The 13,304-nt window shown below is 40.2% G+C and overlaps 1 protein-coding gene across 1 annotated transcript in view; it reads left to right on the plus strand.

Moving 5' to 3' along the window:
* Positions 1 to 13,304, plus strand: part of CMTM8 (CKLF like MARVEL transmembrane domain containing 8) — a 120,359-nt gene that overhangs the window by 98,010 nt on the left and 9,045 nt on the right. The window contains exon 2 of the mRNA XM_003781770.3: positions 12,857 to 13,030. Coding sequence (XP_003781818.1) covers positions 12,857 to 13,030 — 174 coding nt within the window. The remainder of the gene's footprint in view (positions 1 to 12,856; positions 13,031 to 13,304) is intronic.

Here is a 13,304-nt window from a genome sequence, read left to right on the forward strand (position 1 = left end):
GCTAAGCTATTTTCAAACAGCTTTTAACCACTCCTCTGTCTTAGTCATCCCTGTCTCACCCTACCTTTGCTCCCACTCCTACAGATACCTGAATCTTTTCAGACTTTACAACAAGATTGGTTTGGTTCTTCACTTTCCTGGTAACCAGTTTGGAACTCAGTGTTCTCAGGGTGGCTAAGTTAGTTATCTCCTGTCCACGTGTGTTCTCACCTGTTAAATGTGTATTACTTCTGCCTCCTTTCCCATTCATCCCATCCACTTGCAAATTTTAAAAGGGTTTTAGGGGGAGCAAAATTAGATATCTGTGTTCAGTGTGACATGAAATGCTGAAGCTGAAATGGTTGGTGCTGACACAGCAGTGAACGTAAACGAATGGAGTAGAATAAAATCTCCAGAAACTGATCCAATACATGGGAATCACCAATACCTGATGGAGGATCAATCATCCATCTGTTAGAAAAAATTCTTTGCTTTTTCTTACCCCATATTTAAAACTTGATTCTAGTTGGATTAAAGACGTAAATGTACAAGTAAAACTATAAAAGACATAGGAGAATACATTTATAATCTAATGTTGAAGACCTCCTTAAGCAAGTAGAAATATGAGTTAAAGAGCAACCAATTAATTATGTAAAAACTTTAAACTTCTGTATGACAGAGGACTCATGAGCTTAAAAAACAAAACTGGATGAGAAAAATATTTGCCACCTACGTAGTTGGTTATTATCTCTCTCACAGATCTGTACACATTAGAATGTGATTTTTAAAAAGACTTCTCAGTAAACTATAAGTGGCTAATAGGCACTTGGAAAAAATGTTCTACCATCCTCACCACTGCTCAGGAAAATGTGAACTGAAGCAGAAACAAGAATGCTGTATACATCAGAGGTTCTTAAGACATAGTCCCTGGACCAATAGCATCAGCATTACCTGAGAACTTGTTAGGAAAAAAGGATTCTAACAAATTCTCAGATCTCATTCTAGACCTGAATCACAAAGTCTGGTGATGGGCCCAGCAATCTGTTTTAACAAGTCCTCTGGGCGATTCTGATCGTTACTCAGGTTTGAGAGCATTGCTGCAGCCAGGAGAAGGGAGGCACTACATTCCACATCACGGGTGACTCTCGGAGTATGGAGGGAAAAATGCCAGACATGAGATGATGTACCGTAGTATTCCAATTATACAAAGATCAAAAAATGGCAAAACTCATGAAGAATAATACAAGTCAGGAGACCATTGCCCTTAGAGAAGCCTCCGGAGGAACTAGAAGTGGTGTCTTATTCTTTTCTTCATTTGGGTGCTAGTTGTGCAGGTTCGTTCAGCTGGTGAAAATTCCCTCGGCTGTTCACTTAGGATTTGTACACTTCTCTTTATGCCATATTTTAATAAAGCAGTGAAAGGTAAAACATGGGTTCCCTTTTTTTAATCAATTTTTTAAGCATGTAACATATGGGAGTTTAGTCTGGGGAGGGTAGAAGCAAAAAGCACACATAACTGATGAGAGGGGAAATTAGTACAAAGTTTTTGCACAGCAGTTTGGCAGTACTTCCAAAGCTTAAAAATACACAGAAATCCCACTTCTAGAATCTATCCTAGGATTCAGGTATGCAGGAGTGTATGTTATAAAAATGTTTGGACATTTTTGCACACACACAAGTCAACATAAATTTCCGTCAATAGGGCACTAGTTACATGAATTATGGAAAACTGAACAACTGTTAGAACTGGCAAAAATCTGTGTGGAATGGCATAGAAGGATGCCCTCCATCATATTACTGACTAAAGGAAGCAAGTTATAGGCACTTTGAGGACAGAGTGATCCATATTTATAAGGGGGAGAGAAAAGGATGTGTGCGTAGTGATTATAAATGCAAGGAAAGAGGTCAGGAAGGGTAAATACAAATTTGCTTATATTGGTTTTTCTTGAATTTAAGACTGCTGAATAGGAGGGGGGGTTGTTGTGTATATACTTCTATGTTAATTTTTAACCTATATTTATCACTTTTGAATTTTTTTAAAGGTTTTAGCATTGCCAATCAAAAAAATCTTAGCCTAAAATACTACTTTTTTTTTTTTTGGAGAAAAAAAATAAACAGTTCTTTTGTAGTCTAAGCAAATAAAGATTGAGAGGTTGTCTTAGAGACACATACACACACACAAAGCAGGAGATGAATGACGTTTTTGAAGAGTGATTTTTATCAGCATTGGTTATAATGGGAGCTAAAAGATTTGTTTCTAGGTATATTTCAGTTACCTAGGAAATTTGCTTGGGCAGAACAATACTTTTCTTGACGGGGACATTCTTTTTACTGTGTTTGCTGGTGAGGTCACAGGTCAAGTATTCCTGCTCTTTGAGAGATGGCTCAGTTAACAATATTGTCCCTTTGTGTAAAAGATGACCACTGCTAGCAAATTGGACAATGCAGCTCCGGATAGTAGGCTTCTCCTGCTTTAATAATGAAAACCATTTTTGTATTCAGAGCCAAGAGCTGTTAGTTGAGCCTGTTTAGCTGGGCACATGCTTGTGCTGGAAACTCTTAAGCCCTTGTGATCCTGTGAAGAGACACCATAAACACGTCAGCAGGGCCTCCTCACTCACTTTGTGTCTCCTGTGTGACCCGGCAGCAAAGAGCTGTTCTGACCCCCTCGTTTGAATCAAGAAGCCCAAAATGTTTTAGAAGCTGCCATACCAGACTCTCTATAACCAGCTTACTGATCCAATAGAATGTCGGAAGTATGCATATAGGTTACGGGTCAGGATGAATTTTGGTCCAAATACCTCATTAGTGCAAACCTTAGTGCTTTCTGGAATTATATTTTCAGATTTTGTACCTTTTCAGTTTGGATACATTTTGTTACCAAAGATAGAAGCACAAAAACACATAGTATGTGAATGCCAAAGAAAAGATGCTTATATCGTACCAAGCAGATGAAAGAACATCAAAATTCACCTCTAAAGGATGGAAGAGTGGAAATGGAGATGTTTAGATTGCAGGGGTTTCCGACCTTTTTTTCTCTGACACACATTGGAAGAATAAGAGTTATCTTGACCACATATTAAATACACAGACACTAAGGAAAGCTGATTAGCAGAAAAAAAAAAAAAAAGGGTGTGTGCATACTTTTTATGATATGTAACAGCACAGATAAACAAAAAATAAGTCCTCATGAAATTAGCAAGCAGCCCACAGGCCTAAGGTTGGACACCCCTGGTGTCTTTCCTGCTTTTAGAGCAGACATCCAGACAATAACAAGAAGGTGACTGCTCTCAGCAAGCAATTTAGAATGTTCCTGGAAAATCTGATGGCTTAATGATAATTCACAAGAAGGCTTTCTTCCTTTTTTTCTTTCTTCCTTTCTTTCTTTTTTTTTTGTTTCAGGTTAATATGAGGGTACATATAATTATGTTGTTTGTGTTTGTTAGGTAAAGTCTGAGTTGTGGTCATGACCTTTACCCAGGAAGTGCACCACCTACCTGTACATTGCACCTGTTAGGTAGGCCCTTACTGAACCCTCCTTTCTTGAATTTATTATTATTATTTTTTATTAAATCATAATTTTGTACGTTGATGCATTTATGGGGTTCAGGGTACTACTTTGATATACAATGTGAAATGCCTACATTGAACTAACACATCCATCACAATTATACTCATTTTTAATAGTTTTGAAATGTACCATTGCATCATGCACATTAGGTGAGGTCCCCTCACACACCCTCCCTCTCCCATATCCCCCCTCCTCACTCCTCTCCCTCCTTTTCCCTTCTACTTTCTGGACTATAGTTATGTTTGCCATTCATATGAGTGTGTGGGTGATTATATATTGATTTCACAGTAGTATTGAGTACATAGGATACTTTTTTTTCCATTCTTGGGATGCTTTACTAAGAAAAATGTTCCAGCTCCATCCAGGTAAACATAAAAGATGTGAAGTCTCTGTCTTTTTTATGGCTGCATAGTATTCCATGATGTACATATACCATAATTTGTTAATCCATCCATGGGTTGATGGGCACTTGGGCTGTTTCTGTGTCTTGGCTATTATGAATTGGGCTGCAATAAACATTCTGGTGCAAATGTCTTTGTTGTAAAATAATTTTGATCATCTTTGTTGTGAAATAATTCCAGTAGAGGAATTGCAGGATCAAATAGTAGGTAGGTCTACTTTTAGTTCCTTGAGTGTTCTCCAAACTTCTTTCCAAAAAGGTCGTATTAGCTTGCATTCCCACCAGCAGGGTAGAAGTGTTCCCTTTTCTCTGCATCCACTCCAACATCTGTAGTTTTGGGATTTTGTAATGTGGGCTAATCTTACTGGAGTTAGATGATATCTCAAAGTGGTTTTGATTTGCATTTCTCTGATGATTAAGGATAATGAGCATTTTTTTCATGTGTTTGTAGGCCATGCGCCTGTCTTCATCAGAGAAGTTTCTTTTCATATCTCTTGCCCACATAGAAATGGAGTTATTTGTTCTTTTCTTATTGATTAGTTTGAGTTCTCTGTAGATTCTAGTTATTAGACCTTTGTCAGAAGCATAACCTACAAAAATCTTCTCCCATTCTGAAGGTTGTCTTTGTACTTTACTTACTGTGCTCTTGGCTGTGCAAAAGCTTTTTAGTTTGATCAGATCCAGTAATGTATTTTTGGTGTTGCTTCAATTGCCCGGGGGTGGAGGGTCCTCCTCCTAATATATTCTCCCAGGCCAATTTCTTCAAGTGTTTTCCCTGCACTCTCTTCTAGTATTTTTATACTTTCATGTCTTAAATTTAAATCTTTTATCCAGTGAAAGTCAATTTTTGTTAATGGTGAAAGATAGAGGTCTAGTTTCAGTCTTCTACAGGTCACCAGCCAGTTCACCCAGCACCATTTATTAAATAGGGAATCTTTCTCCCACTGAATATTTTTGATAGGCTTGTTGAAGATCAAATGACAATAAGTAGCTAGGTTCATCTCTTGGTTCTCTATTCTGTTCCATAAATCTTCCACTCTGTTTTTGTGCCAGTACCATGCTGTTTTGATCACTATAGATTTATAGTATAACCTGAAGTCTGATAACGTAATACCTCCTGATTTGTTCTTATTTCTGAGTAATGTATTTGCTATTCAAGGTTTTTTCTCATTCCATATAAACAAAGTACTGTTTTTTCAAATTCTTTTAAAGTATGACAATGGTACTTTAATAGGAATTGCATTAAATCTGTAGATTGCTTTGAGTAGTATGGACATTTTAATAATGTTGATTCTTCCCAGCCATGACCATGGTATGTTTTTCCATTTGTTAACATCTTTAGCTATGTCTTTTCTCAAAGTTTCATAGTTCTCCTTATGGAGATCTTTCATGTCCTTTGTTAGGTAAATTCCCAGATATTTCATCTTCTTTGGCACTATTGTAAAAGGAATAGAGTCCTTGATTGTTTATTCAGCTTCACTATTGTTGGCATATATAAAAGCTACTGACTTATAAGTACTGATTTTGTATCCTGAGATGCCGCTGTATCCCTTGATCATTCTAAGAGTTTTAAAGTTGAGTTCCTGGGATTTTCCAGGTATAGGATCATATCATCAGTGAAGAGTGAGAGTTTGATCTCCTCTTACCCTATTTGGATATCTTTGATCACCTTCTCTTGCCTGATTGTGATGGCTAAGACTTCCATTACCACGTGGAATAGCAGTGGAGACAGTGGGCATCCTTGCCTTGTTCCTGATCTGAGTGGAAATGTTTTCAATTTTATACCACTCAATATGATATTAGCTGTGGGTTTGCTGTCAATGGCCTCTATCAGTTTAAGAAATGTCCCTTCAGTCCCTAATTTTCTTAAGTGTTCTGATCATGAAAGGATATTGTCAAAGGCTTTTTCTGAGTCAATTGAGAGAATCATATGGTCTTTGTTTTTTATTTATTGATGTGATGTATGATATTTATAGATTTGTGTATGTTGAACCAACCCTGTAATCCTGGAATAAAACCAATTTGATCATGGTGTATAATTTTTTTTGATGTGTTGTTGAATTCTGTTTTCTAAGATCTTATTGAATATTTTTGCATCAATATTCATTAATGATATTGGTCTATAATTTTCTTTCTGTGTTGGATCCTTTCTTGGTTTGGGGATCAGGGTGATATTTGCTTCATAGAATGTTTTGGGAAGTATTCCTTCTTTTTCTATGCTTTGGAAAACATTGTATAATATAGGTACTAGTACCTCTTGAAAGGTCCAATAGAATTCGGATGTGAAGCCATCTGGTCCCGAACTTTTCTTTTTTGGGAGATTTTGCATTGTTGTTGCTATTTCAGTGATTGACATAGGTCTATTCAAGATTTTTAATTCTTTCTGGTTGAGTCTAGGAAGGTGGCATACTTCCAGGTATTGATCTATTTCCTTCAGATTTTCATATTTCTGGGCATAGAAATTTTTGTAGTAATCATTGAGGATTTTTTGAATTTCTAAAGTGTCGTTATTTCTCCTTTATCGTTTCTGATAGATGATATTAAATATTTTACTTTTCTATTTCTCATTAGGTTGGCCAAAGTTTTATCAATTTTGTTAATCTTTTCAAAAAACCAACTTTTTGTTTCATTCATCTTCTGAATGATTCTTTTGTTTTCATTTAATTCTGCACAATTTTGGTTATTTCTTTTCTTCTGCTGGGTTTGGGGTTGGAATGTTCTTCCTTTTTCAGTTGCTTGAGATGATCCATTAAGTTGTTGTCCTGGGTAGAGTGCTTTGCCATCACAGCTCACAGCAACCTCCAACTCCTGGGCTCAAATGACTCTCCTGCCTTCGCCCCCCCCAAGCAACTGGGACTATAGGCACTTTGCCACAATGCCTGGCTAATTTTCAGTTGCACTCATCATTGCTGTTTGTCCTCTTTCTGTTTTTTTAATGAAGGCTTTCAGTGCTATAAATTTCCCTCTTAGGATTGCCTTTGCAGTATCCCACAGGTTTTGATAATTTGTATCTTCATTATCATTTTGTTTCAAAACTTTAGTGATTTCCTTCTTAATCTCATCTTTGACCCAGCTATCATTCAGCCTAAGATTATTTAGTTTCCATGACTTTGTTTGAGTATGAGGATTCCTGTTGCTGTTGAGTTCAACTTTTCTTCCATGGTGGTCCAAGAGGAATCATTTCTATACTTTTAAATTTGCAGAGGTTAGACTTATGTCCTAGGATATGATCTATTTTGGAGGACGACCCATGGGCTGATGAGAAGAATGTACATTCAGTTTTATTAGGGTGAAATGTTCTGTAGAAGTCTGTAAAGTCCATTTGTTATAGGGTCAGGTTTAAGTCTAATATTTCTTTGTTTAGTTTCTTCTTGGAGGATCTATCCAAAACTGTCAAAGGGGTGTTAAAATCTCCAACTACTATAGAGCAGGAAGATATCAAGTTGTTCATATCCATTAGGGTCTGCATTATGAATTGAGGAGCATTCTGGTAGGGTGCATAAATGTTAATTATGCACATAATTATGCTCTTCATGTTGGGTGTTTCCCTCAATAAATATGTAGTGGCCTTCCTTATCTTTCTTTATCTTTGTTGGTTTAAAGCCAATTGTATCTGCTAGTAAAATTGCAACCCCTGCTTTTTCCTTGTTTCCATTTGTTTGTATTATACAAGTACATTCCTTCACCCTGAGTTTATTTTTATCCTTTAAGGTAAGGTGAGATTCTTGTATACAACAGATATCCTATCTGAGTTTATATATCCAGTCAGCCAGCCTGTGCCTCTTTAGAGGACAATTTAAACCATTCACATTAATTGAGAGAATTGATAAGCCTGGTTGTGTGTTGGGTGTCATGATATTCAGATGTCCAATGGACATTTTTAATCCTTTCACCACTGTGGAAGTTGGGTTTTGTTCAAAATTTTCTGGGTGAATTTACTTGGAGGTAGAGCATTGTGCTGGTTGTTATAGAGGATGGGTCTGAGACTATCCTGAAGAGCTGGTTTAGTTATGGCAAATTTCTTCAATGTTTGTATGTCATTAAAGTATTTGATTTCTCCATCACAGATGAAACTCAGTTTAGCTGGATACAGGATCCTGGGCTGGAAGTTGTTTTGTTTTAGGAGACTGAAGGTCAATGACCATCTTCTTTGGCTTGAAACATAATGGCTGAGAGATCTGCTGTCATTCTGATACTTCTCCCTTTGTAGATGATGCTTTTCTTTGCATCTGGCTGCTTGTAGAATTTTCTCCTTTGTCTTAACTTTGGCAAAGTTAATCACAATGTGTCTAGGAGATACTTTATTTGGATTGAGTCTTGCTAGGGTTCTTAAACTGTCTGCTATCTGAAGTTCTGTATCTCTTGCAATGCTTGGGAAATTCTCCTCCAAAATTTCTTGGAGTAGAGCATCTGTACCTTTAGGACCATCTTCTTCTCCTTCAGGAATTCCTATAAGATGAATGTTTGATTTTTTGGAGTGATCTCACAACTCTCTCAGGGAGTGATCAGTTTTTGCTCTCCATTTGTCTGCCTCTTTGAGTATTTGAGAACGTTCAAAAGCTTTGTCTTCAGTTTCAGAGATCCTTCTGCCTAGTCAACTCTATTACTGAGGAATCCCATTGTATTTTGGAGTTCCTCAACTAACTTTCGTTTTCTTGAGCTCTGCTATCTCTTTTCTCATTATGTCCATATCTTTGATGACTTGGGCTTTAAATTCATTAATTTCTTGAGACAACTTTAGAACTCTTTGGAATTCAATTTCTTTCTTTTCTTCCATTCTATTTTTCTTATTTGTGATCCATATTCTGAATTCAACTTCTGACATTGCTTCCATTTGTCTATGCATGGCATCTTCAGTTGTATCTCCTTTGTCATTTCTTGGGGGATGGGGGGTGGATCTACTCTGGTTATTCATGTTGCCAGAGTTCTTCTGTTGGGTCCACACCATGTTTATTTTCCACCATTTGGTTATTAGAACTAGTAGGGTGAGATTGAATTAGGGTTCCCAGGTAGTAGAGATAGTCCCTTACCAAAGCACTAGGCTTTGTAATTGTGGCTTATTTCCTATAACCTTACAAAGTCCCTTTCAGAGTTTTGGCTGGAGACTCTGAGGACCTACTTGGTGAGATAGTGCAAGCTAGCTCTGTCTTGATATCAGCCAACCTCTACCCCATCCTAAGAAGCCACAGTATTGGGTTTAAATCTCAACTGTGAAGAGATACAAACAGCTGTGGTGCCCAGCCCTCACCCTTTAGTTCTTTTCTGGTATAGAACTTTGAAGGTCAACCTCAGAACGTCCCAGAGTGGACAGCCCCAGACATAAGTTCCAATTAAATTGTCTCAGGCAGTGCAAACCCTGCTCAAGAGAGAGGGGTTCAGGGGTCTCCAATAGCACAATTGGAGCCAGGTATCCACACTCCCGCCCACCAGACTCAGTCCACACTGTTGTCCACTTCTCTGCTCACAGGCCCAGTTGGAGCCAGGGGCCATGCCTCTACTCACCAGTCTCAGTCCTCACCCAGCTAGCCTCTGCTTGCCAGACCAGTTGGAGTCAGGGGACCATGACCCTGCCTGTCAGTCTCAGTCCACTGCCTGGCAAGCCTCTGTTTACAGGCTCTGTTAGAGTCAGGGCACCACACCCCACCTGCAGGTCTCAGTCCTCACCCAGTAAGCCTCTGCTCACCAGCCCTGCCAGAGACAGAGGACCAGTTCCTAGCCCTCAGGTCTTGGTTCACACCCAGCAAGTCACTGCTTGAGGGCTCTTGGAATCAGGGGACCACACTGGTCGGGCACGTATGAGAGGGAGAAGGAAAGGGAAAGGGTGAACACAATCACACACACTCTTGCTCTCAGGTCTCAGTCCACACCTAGCAAGCCTCTGTCCACAGGCCCAGTAGGGGCTGGGGACCAGCCCTGTCTGCCAAACTCAGTCCACACGGGGCAGCCACTCTCCCACTGTGGGTGCCATCAGAGCTGGGGGTTCTGACCCCGTCCCACCAGACACAGCCCAAACCAAGGATCAACACCACCATTGGCTGGGCATAGTCATAACCAGGGGATTGCTCCTCCTCCCACTGAGTGTCCCTTTCTTCCCACACCCTCTTTCTTCCCCGATAGTCACAGATACTGTCCTCATGGTTTGCAGTCCACACTATGCCCAAATCTCTCAGGACAAGACCAAACACTTTATGCTCTTCAGGGGGCAGAACTTCAAACTGCCATGAGAGGGAGAAGGGTGGACTAGGAGTTTGGACTTGTGGTGGAAAATATCTGTTCAATTTTATGCCTGGCAGGGTGGTGTCTAGGTTCATAAGTGGGACCTCCTTGGAGAAAGAGACCTGGAGTTTAGTGGCTCTCTCCAGCAAGGTAAAATGAGAGGTCTTTTGTTCCCTGCTCGTTTGCAGATAGCCTGCAGCAGGCCTCCTGCTTGGGGAGGGGTCTCCTGTCCTCTAGCTGATAGGCTTCGTACCTAAAATTTGTTTTCTTGAATGCTCTTCCTTGGAGTTACAGCTTGCTGAACTTCTTTCTTGGCTCAGCTCCCCATTTTTGGCTTCATAGAGTCCAATTCCGTCCAGTTTTTCTTCCTCTGCTCAGGAGCCTCTGCCAAGGGTTGCTATCAGTCAGCCATCTTCCCAGAATTCCTCCTTTTTTTGAATTTAATTGACTTTTTCTCTCATGTGGTTAATTTCTAAGTTTAAAATCAGTATTGAGTACATGTGATGTTTGTTTGTCCATTCTTGTGATGATTTACTTAGGAGAGTGTTCTCTGAATCTATCCGAGGTGTAACAAAAGACACAAAATCTCTGTCTTCCTTCTTAAAGAAGGGCCTGAAGTCTTCTCCCTTCAGGTCTGCAACTTCTCATCCCTGTCTAGAGGTCCTGGCCACCTCAGACTGGCTAGATCAAAAACTGAGCTCATGAGCAACAACCTGTTAACCTGATCCTCTTTCATTGTTCCAGCTGAACAAATGAAACCATAATCCACTTGGTAAATCTTTCTGTAGACCAGAGGTTATTCCACTTTATCCTTTCCCTTTCCTCTGTCCTCTGCTTATATTTCATCTATTAGTCTTACCTACACCTGAAATTTGTCTTGAATCCACTCACTTCTCAATATCACTGCCACCATATTGGTCTCAAAGACATCATTGTCTACCACTTGGATTATTGCAACAGTCTCTGAACTTTCCTCCTCACCCCCACCATTCACCCCTCCGCATGTTGGTTCTCCATGTGCAGCTAGATGTGCTCTCATGAAAACTTAACCTGATCTTGTCACTCTCCTGTTTAAAACTCTCCCACCATCCTTAGAATAAAGCACAAAATCCGTAGGACTCCTGGGCCCACATCATCTAACCCTCCCCAACACCAATGCCCTAACTTACTGCATTTTCTTACAGGTTCTAGAAGGCACAAAGGCCTTCCCACCTCCAGACCTTTGCCCATGCTGTGCTCTTCACCTACAGAGTTGCTTTCCCACCTCTGTCTCACTAGGTCTTATTCAGTCTTCAGGTTACTCATCAGCATGACCTTCTCTGACACTTCCTATACCTGCTAATTAGATTATGTCACCCATCATAGACCCTTGTCATACCCTTTACTTTCCTTCATGGTATTTGTCACCTTTGTAATAGATCTGATATTTCCCCCTACTAGACTTTAGGTGTCAACAAGCAGGATCTGTTCAATTTGTGTCCTACTCCATCCTCAGGGCCTGATAGCAGGAAGTCAGGTTTATTGGAGGAGTTCACGTGTTGAACAAATGAGTGAAATCTATCTTCCTAGCCTTGGATTAGAATTTCCGTAGTATTTAGTTTCATATGTCACAAAGAAAGCTAAAACAGAAATGGAACCTTGGAGGGACACAGCAAGCTGGGACTTGCAGCCAGAGCCCACCCCGCACTCCTGAGGATGTGGTTCTGATTCCTCCTTCCCTTTGTCCCTGGAAGGCACTAGAATGTTAGTGCTTGCCTTGCTCCTACCTTCCTTTCTCCAGGACTCAAGACGCCTACAGTTTAGATCAGTTTCTTTTTCCTTGATGAAGTCCTCCTCTAGACAACTAAGTGACATTAACTTGGCTTTAGGTTTGGTATTACAGTGTGTAGAGCTGGATGACTATTGCTGGAATAAATGCACATTTTTTTTAAGACCAGTCAAGTGCAGGGAGGAAAAGGGTAGAACAAGGAGTTTAATCTGTAACTGACTGTGAACAATCAAGTGAGATAACTCACTACCTTTAGACCAACCTAAATGCACAATTTGTGTAAAATGCTGTGTGTCTATATCTGAACCGTGGCCAGTGCTCATTTTCCCTTCTGAAAGAGCTCTCACCTGCAAGGTAGGCAGCAGTTCGCAGGTTGGGAATGGCCAGAGGGTCATCCCTCAAGTGCTCAGTCCCAGGGCCCACCTCTGAGTACACCTGGCAGTCTTATTTCTTTGACAGGTATCAACTTGTGGGCAAATTCCCACCTCAGGCATTGTTTCCCTTCATGTGATATTTTAAAACTCTTAATTAGTGCTGATTTTTAAAAATAAAAATTATCACGTACAGGCTTGAGTTTCCGTGTTCTCCTGGATAAAAAAGGGAAGACTTGGCAAAACCGATCTACAATTGGCTGGACCTGAATTTTAAGAGTCCCCCCACCCCCTGCAAAAAAAAAAAAAAAATAAGACATAGGTTTTCTTATTTGCTGGGGTCCCTGCCTGGTTTGCCATGGTTACCCTGATGATGTGTGTAGGCACATGAGTAAACAAATCCTATTATATTTTTAAGTTGTGTTATGTGGTATATGCATGAAATTTGTAATTAACACACTATAATTATTTTTTTCTTTGTCCCTGCCTCCTTTCTATTTTCTACTTTTGCCTCCATTTTCTTTTCCTTTTCCGTTTCTCCTGTTTTGCAGGTTCTGGGACTGCTGGTATGGACGCTTATTGCTGGAACTGAGTACTTCCGGGTGCCTGCGTTTGGCTGGGTCATGTTTGTGGCTGTGTTTTACTGGGTTCTTACCGTCTTCTTCCTCATTGTCTACATAACGATGACCTACACCAGGATTCCTCAGGTGCCCTGGACAACAGTGGTAAGGAAGCCACAGGCATGCCAGGCACGGTGGCTCACGCCTGTAATCCCAGCCCTTGGGAGGCCGAGGAGGGTGAATTGCCTGAGCTCATGAGTTTGAGACCAACCTGAGCAAGAGTGAGATCCCATCTATAAATAATAGCTGGGGCGGCACCTGTGGCTCAAGGAGTAAGGTGCCAGCCCCATATACTGGAGGTGGTGGGTTCAAACCTAGCCCTGGCCAAAAAGCTGCAAAATAAATAAATAAATAAATAAATACTAGCTGGGTGCTGTGG

Source organism: Otolemur garnettii, unplaced genomic scaffold (assembly GCF_000181295.1).
Source record: "Otolemur garnettii isolate 467f Iridium unplaced genomic scaffold, OtoGar3 scaffold00002, whole genome shotgun sequence".
In the NCBI taxonomy this organism is placed as follows: domain Eukaryota; kingdom Metazoa; phylum Chordata; class Mammalia; order Primates; family Galagidae; genus Otolemur; species Otolemur garnettii.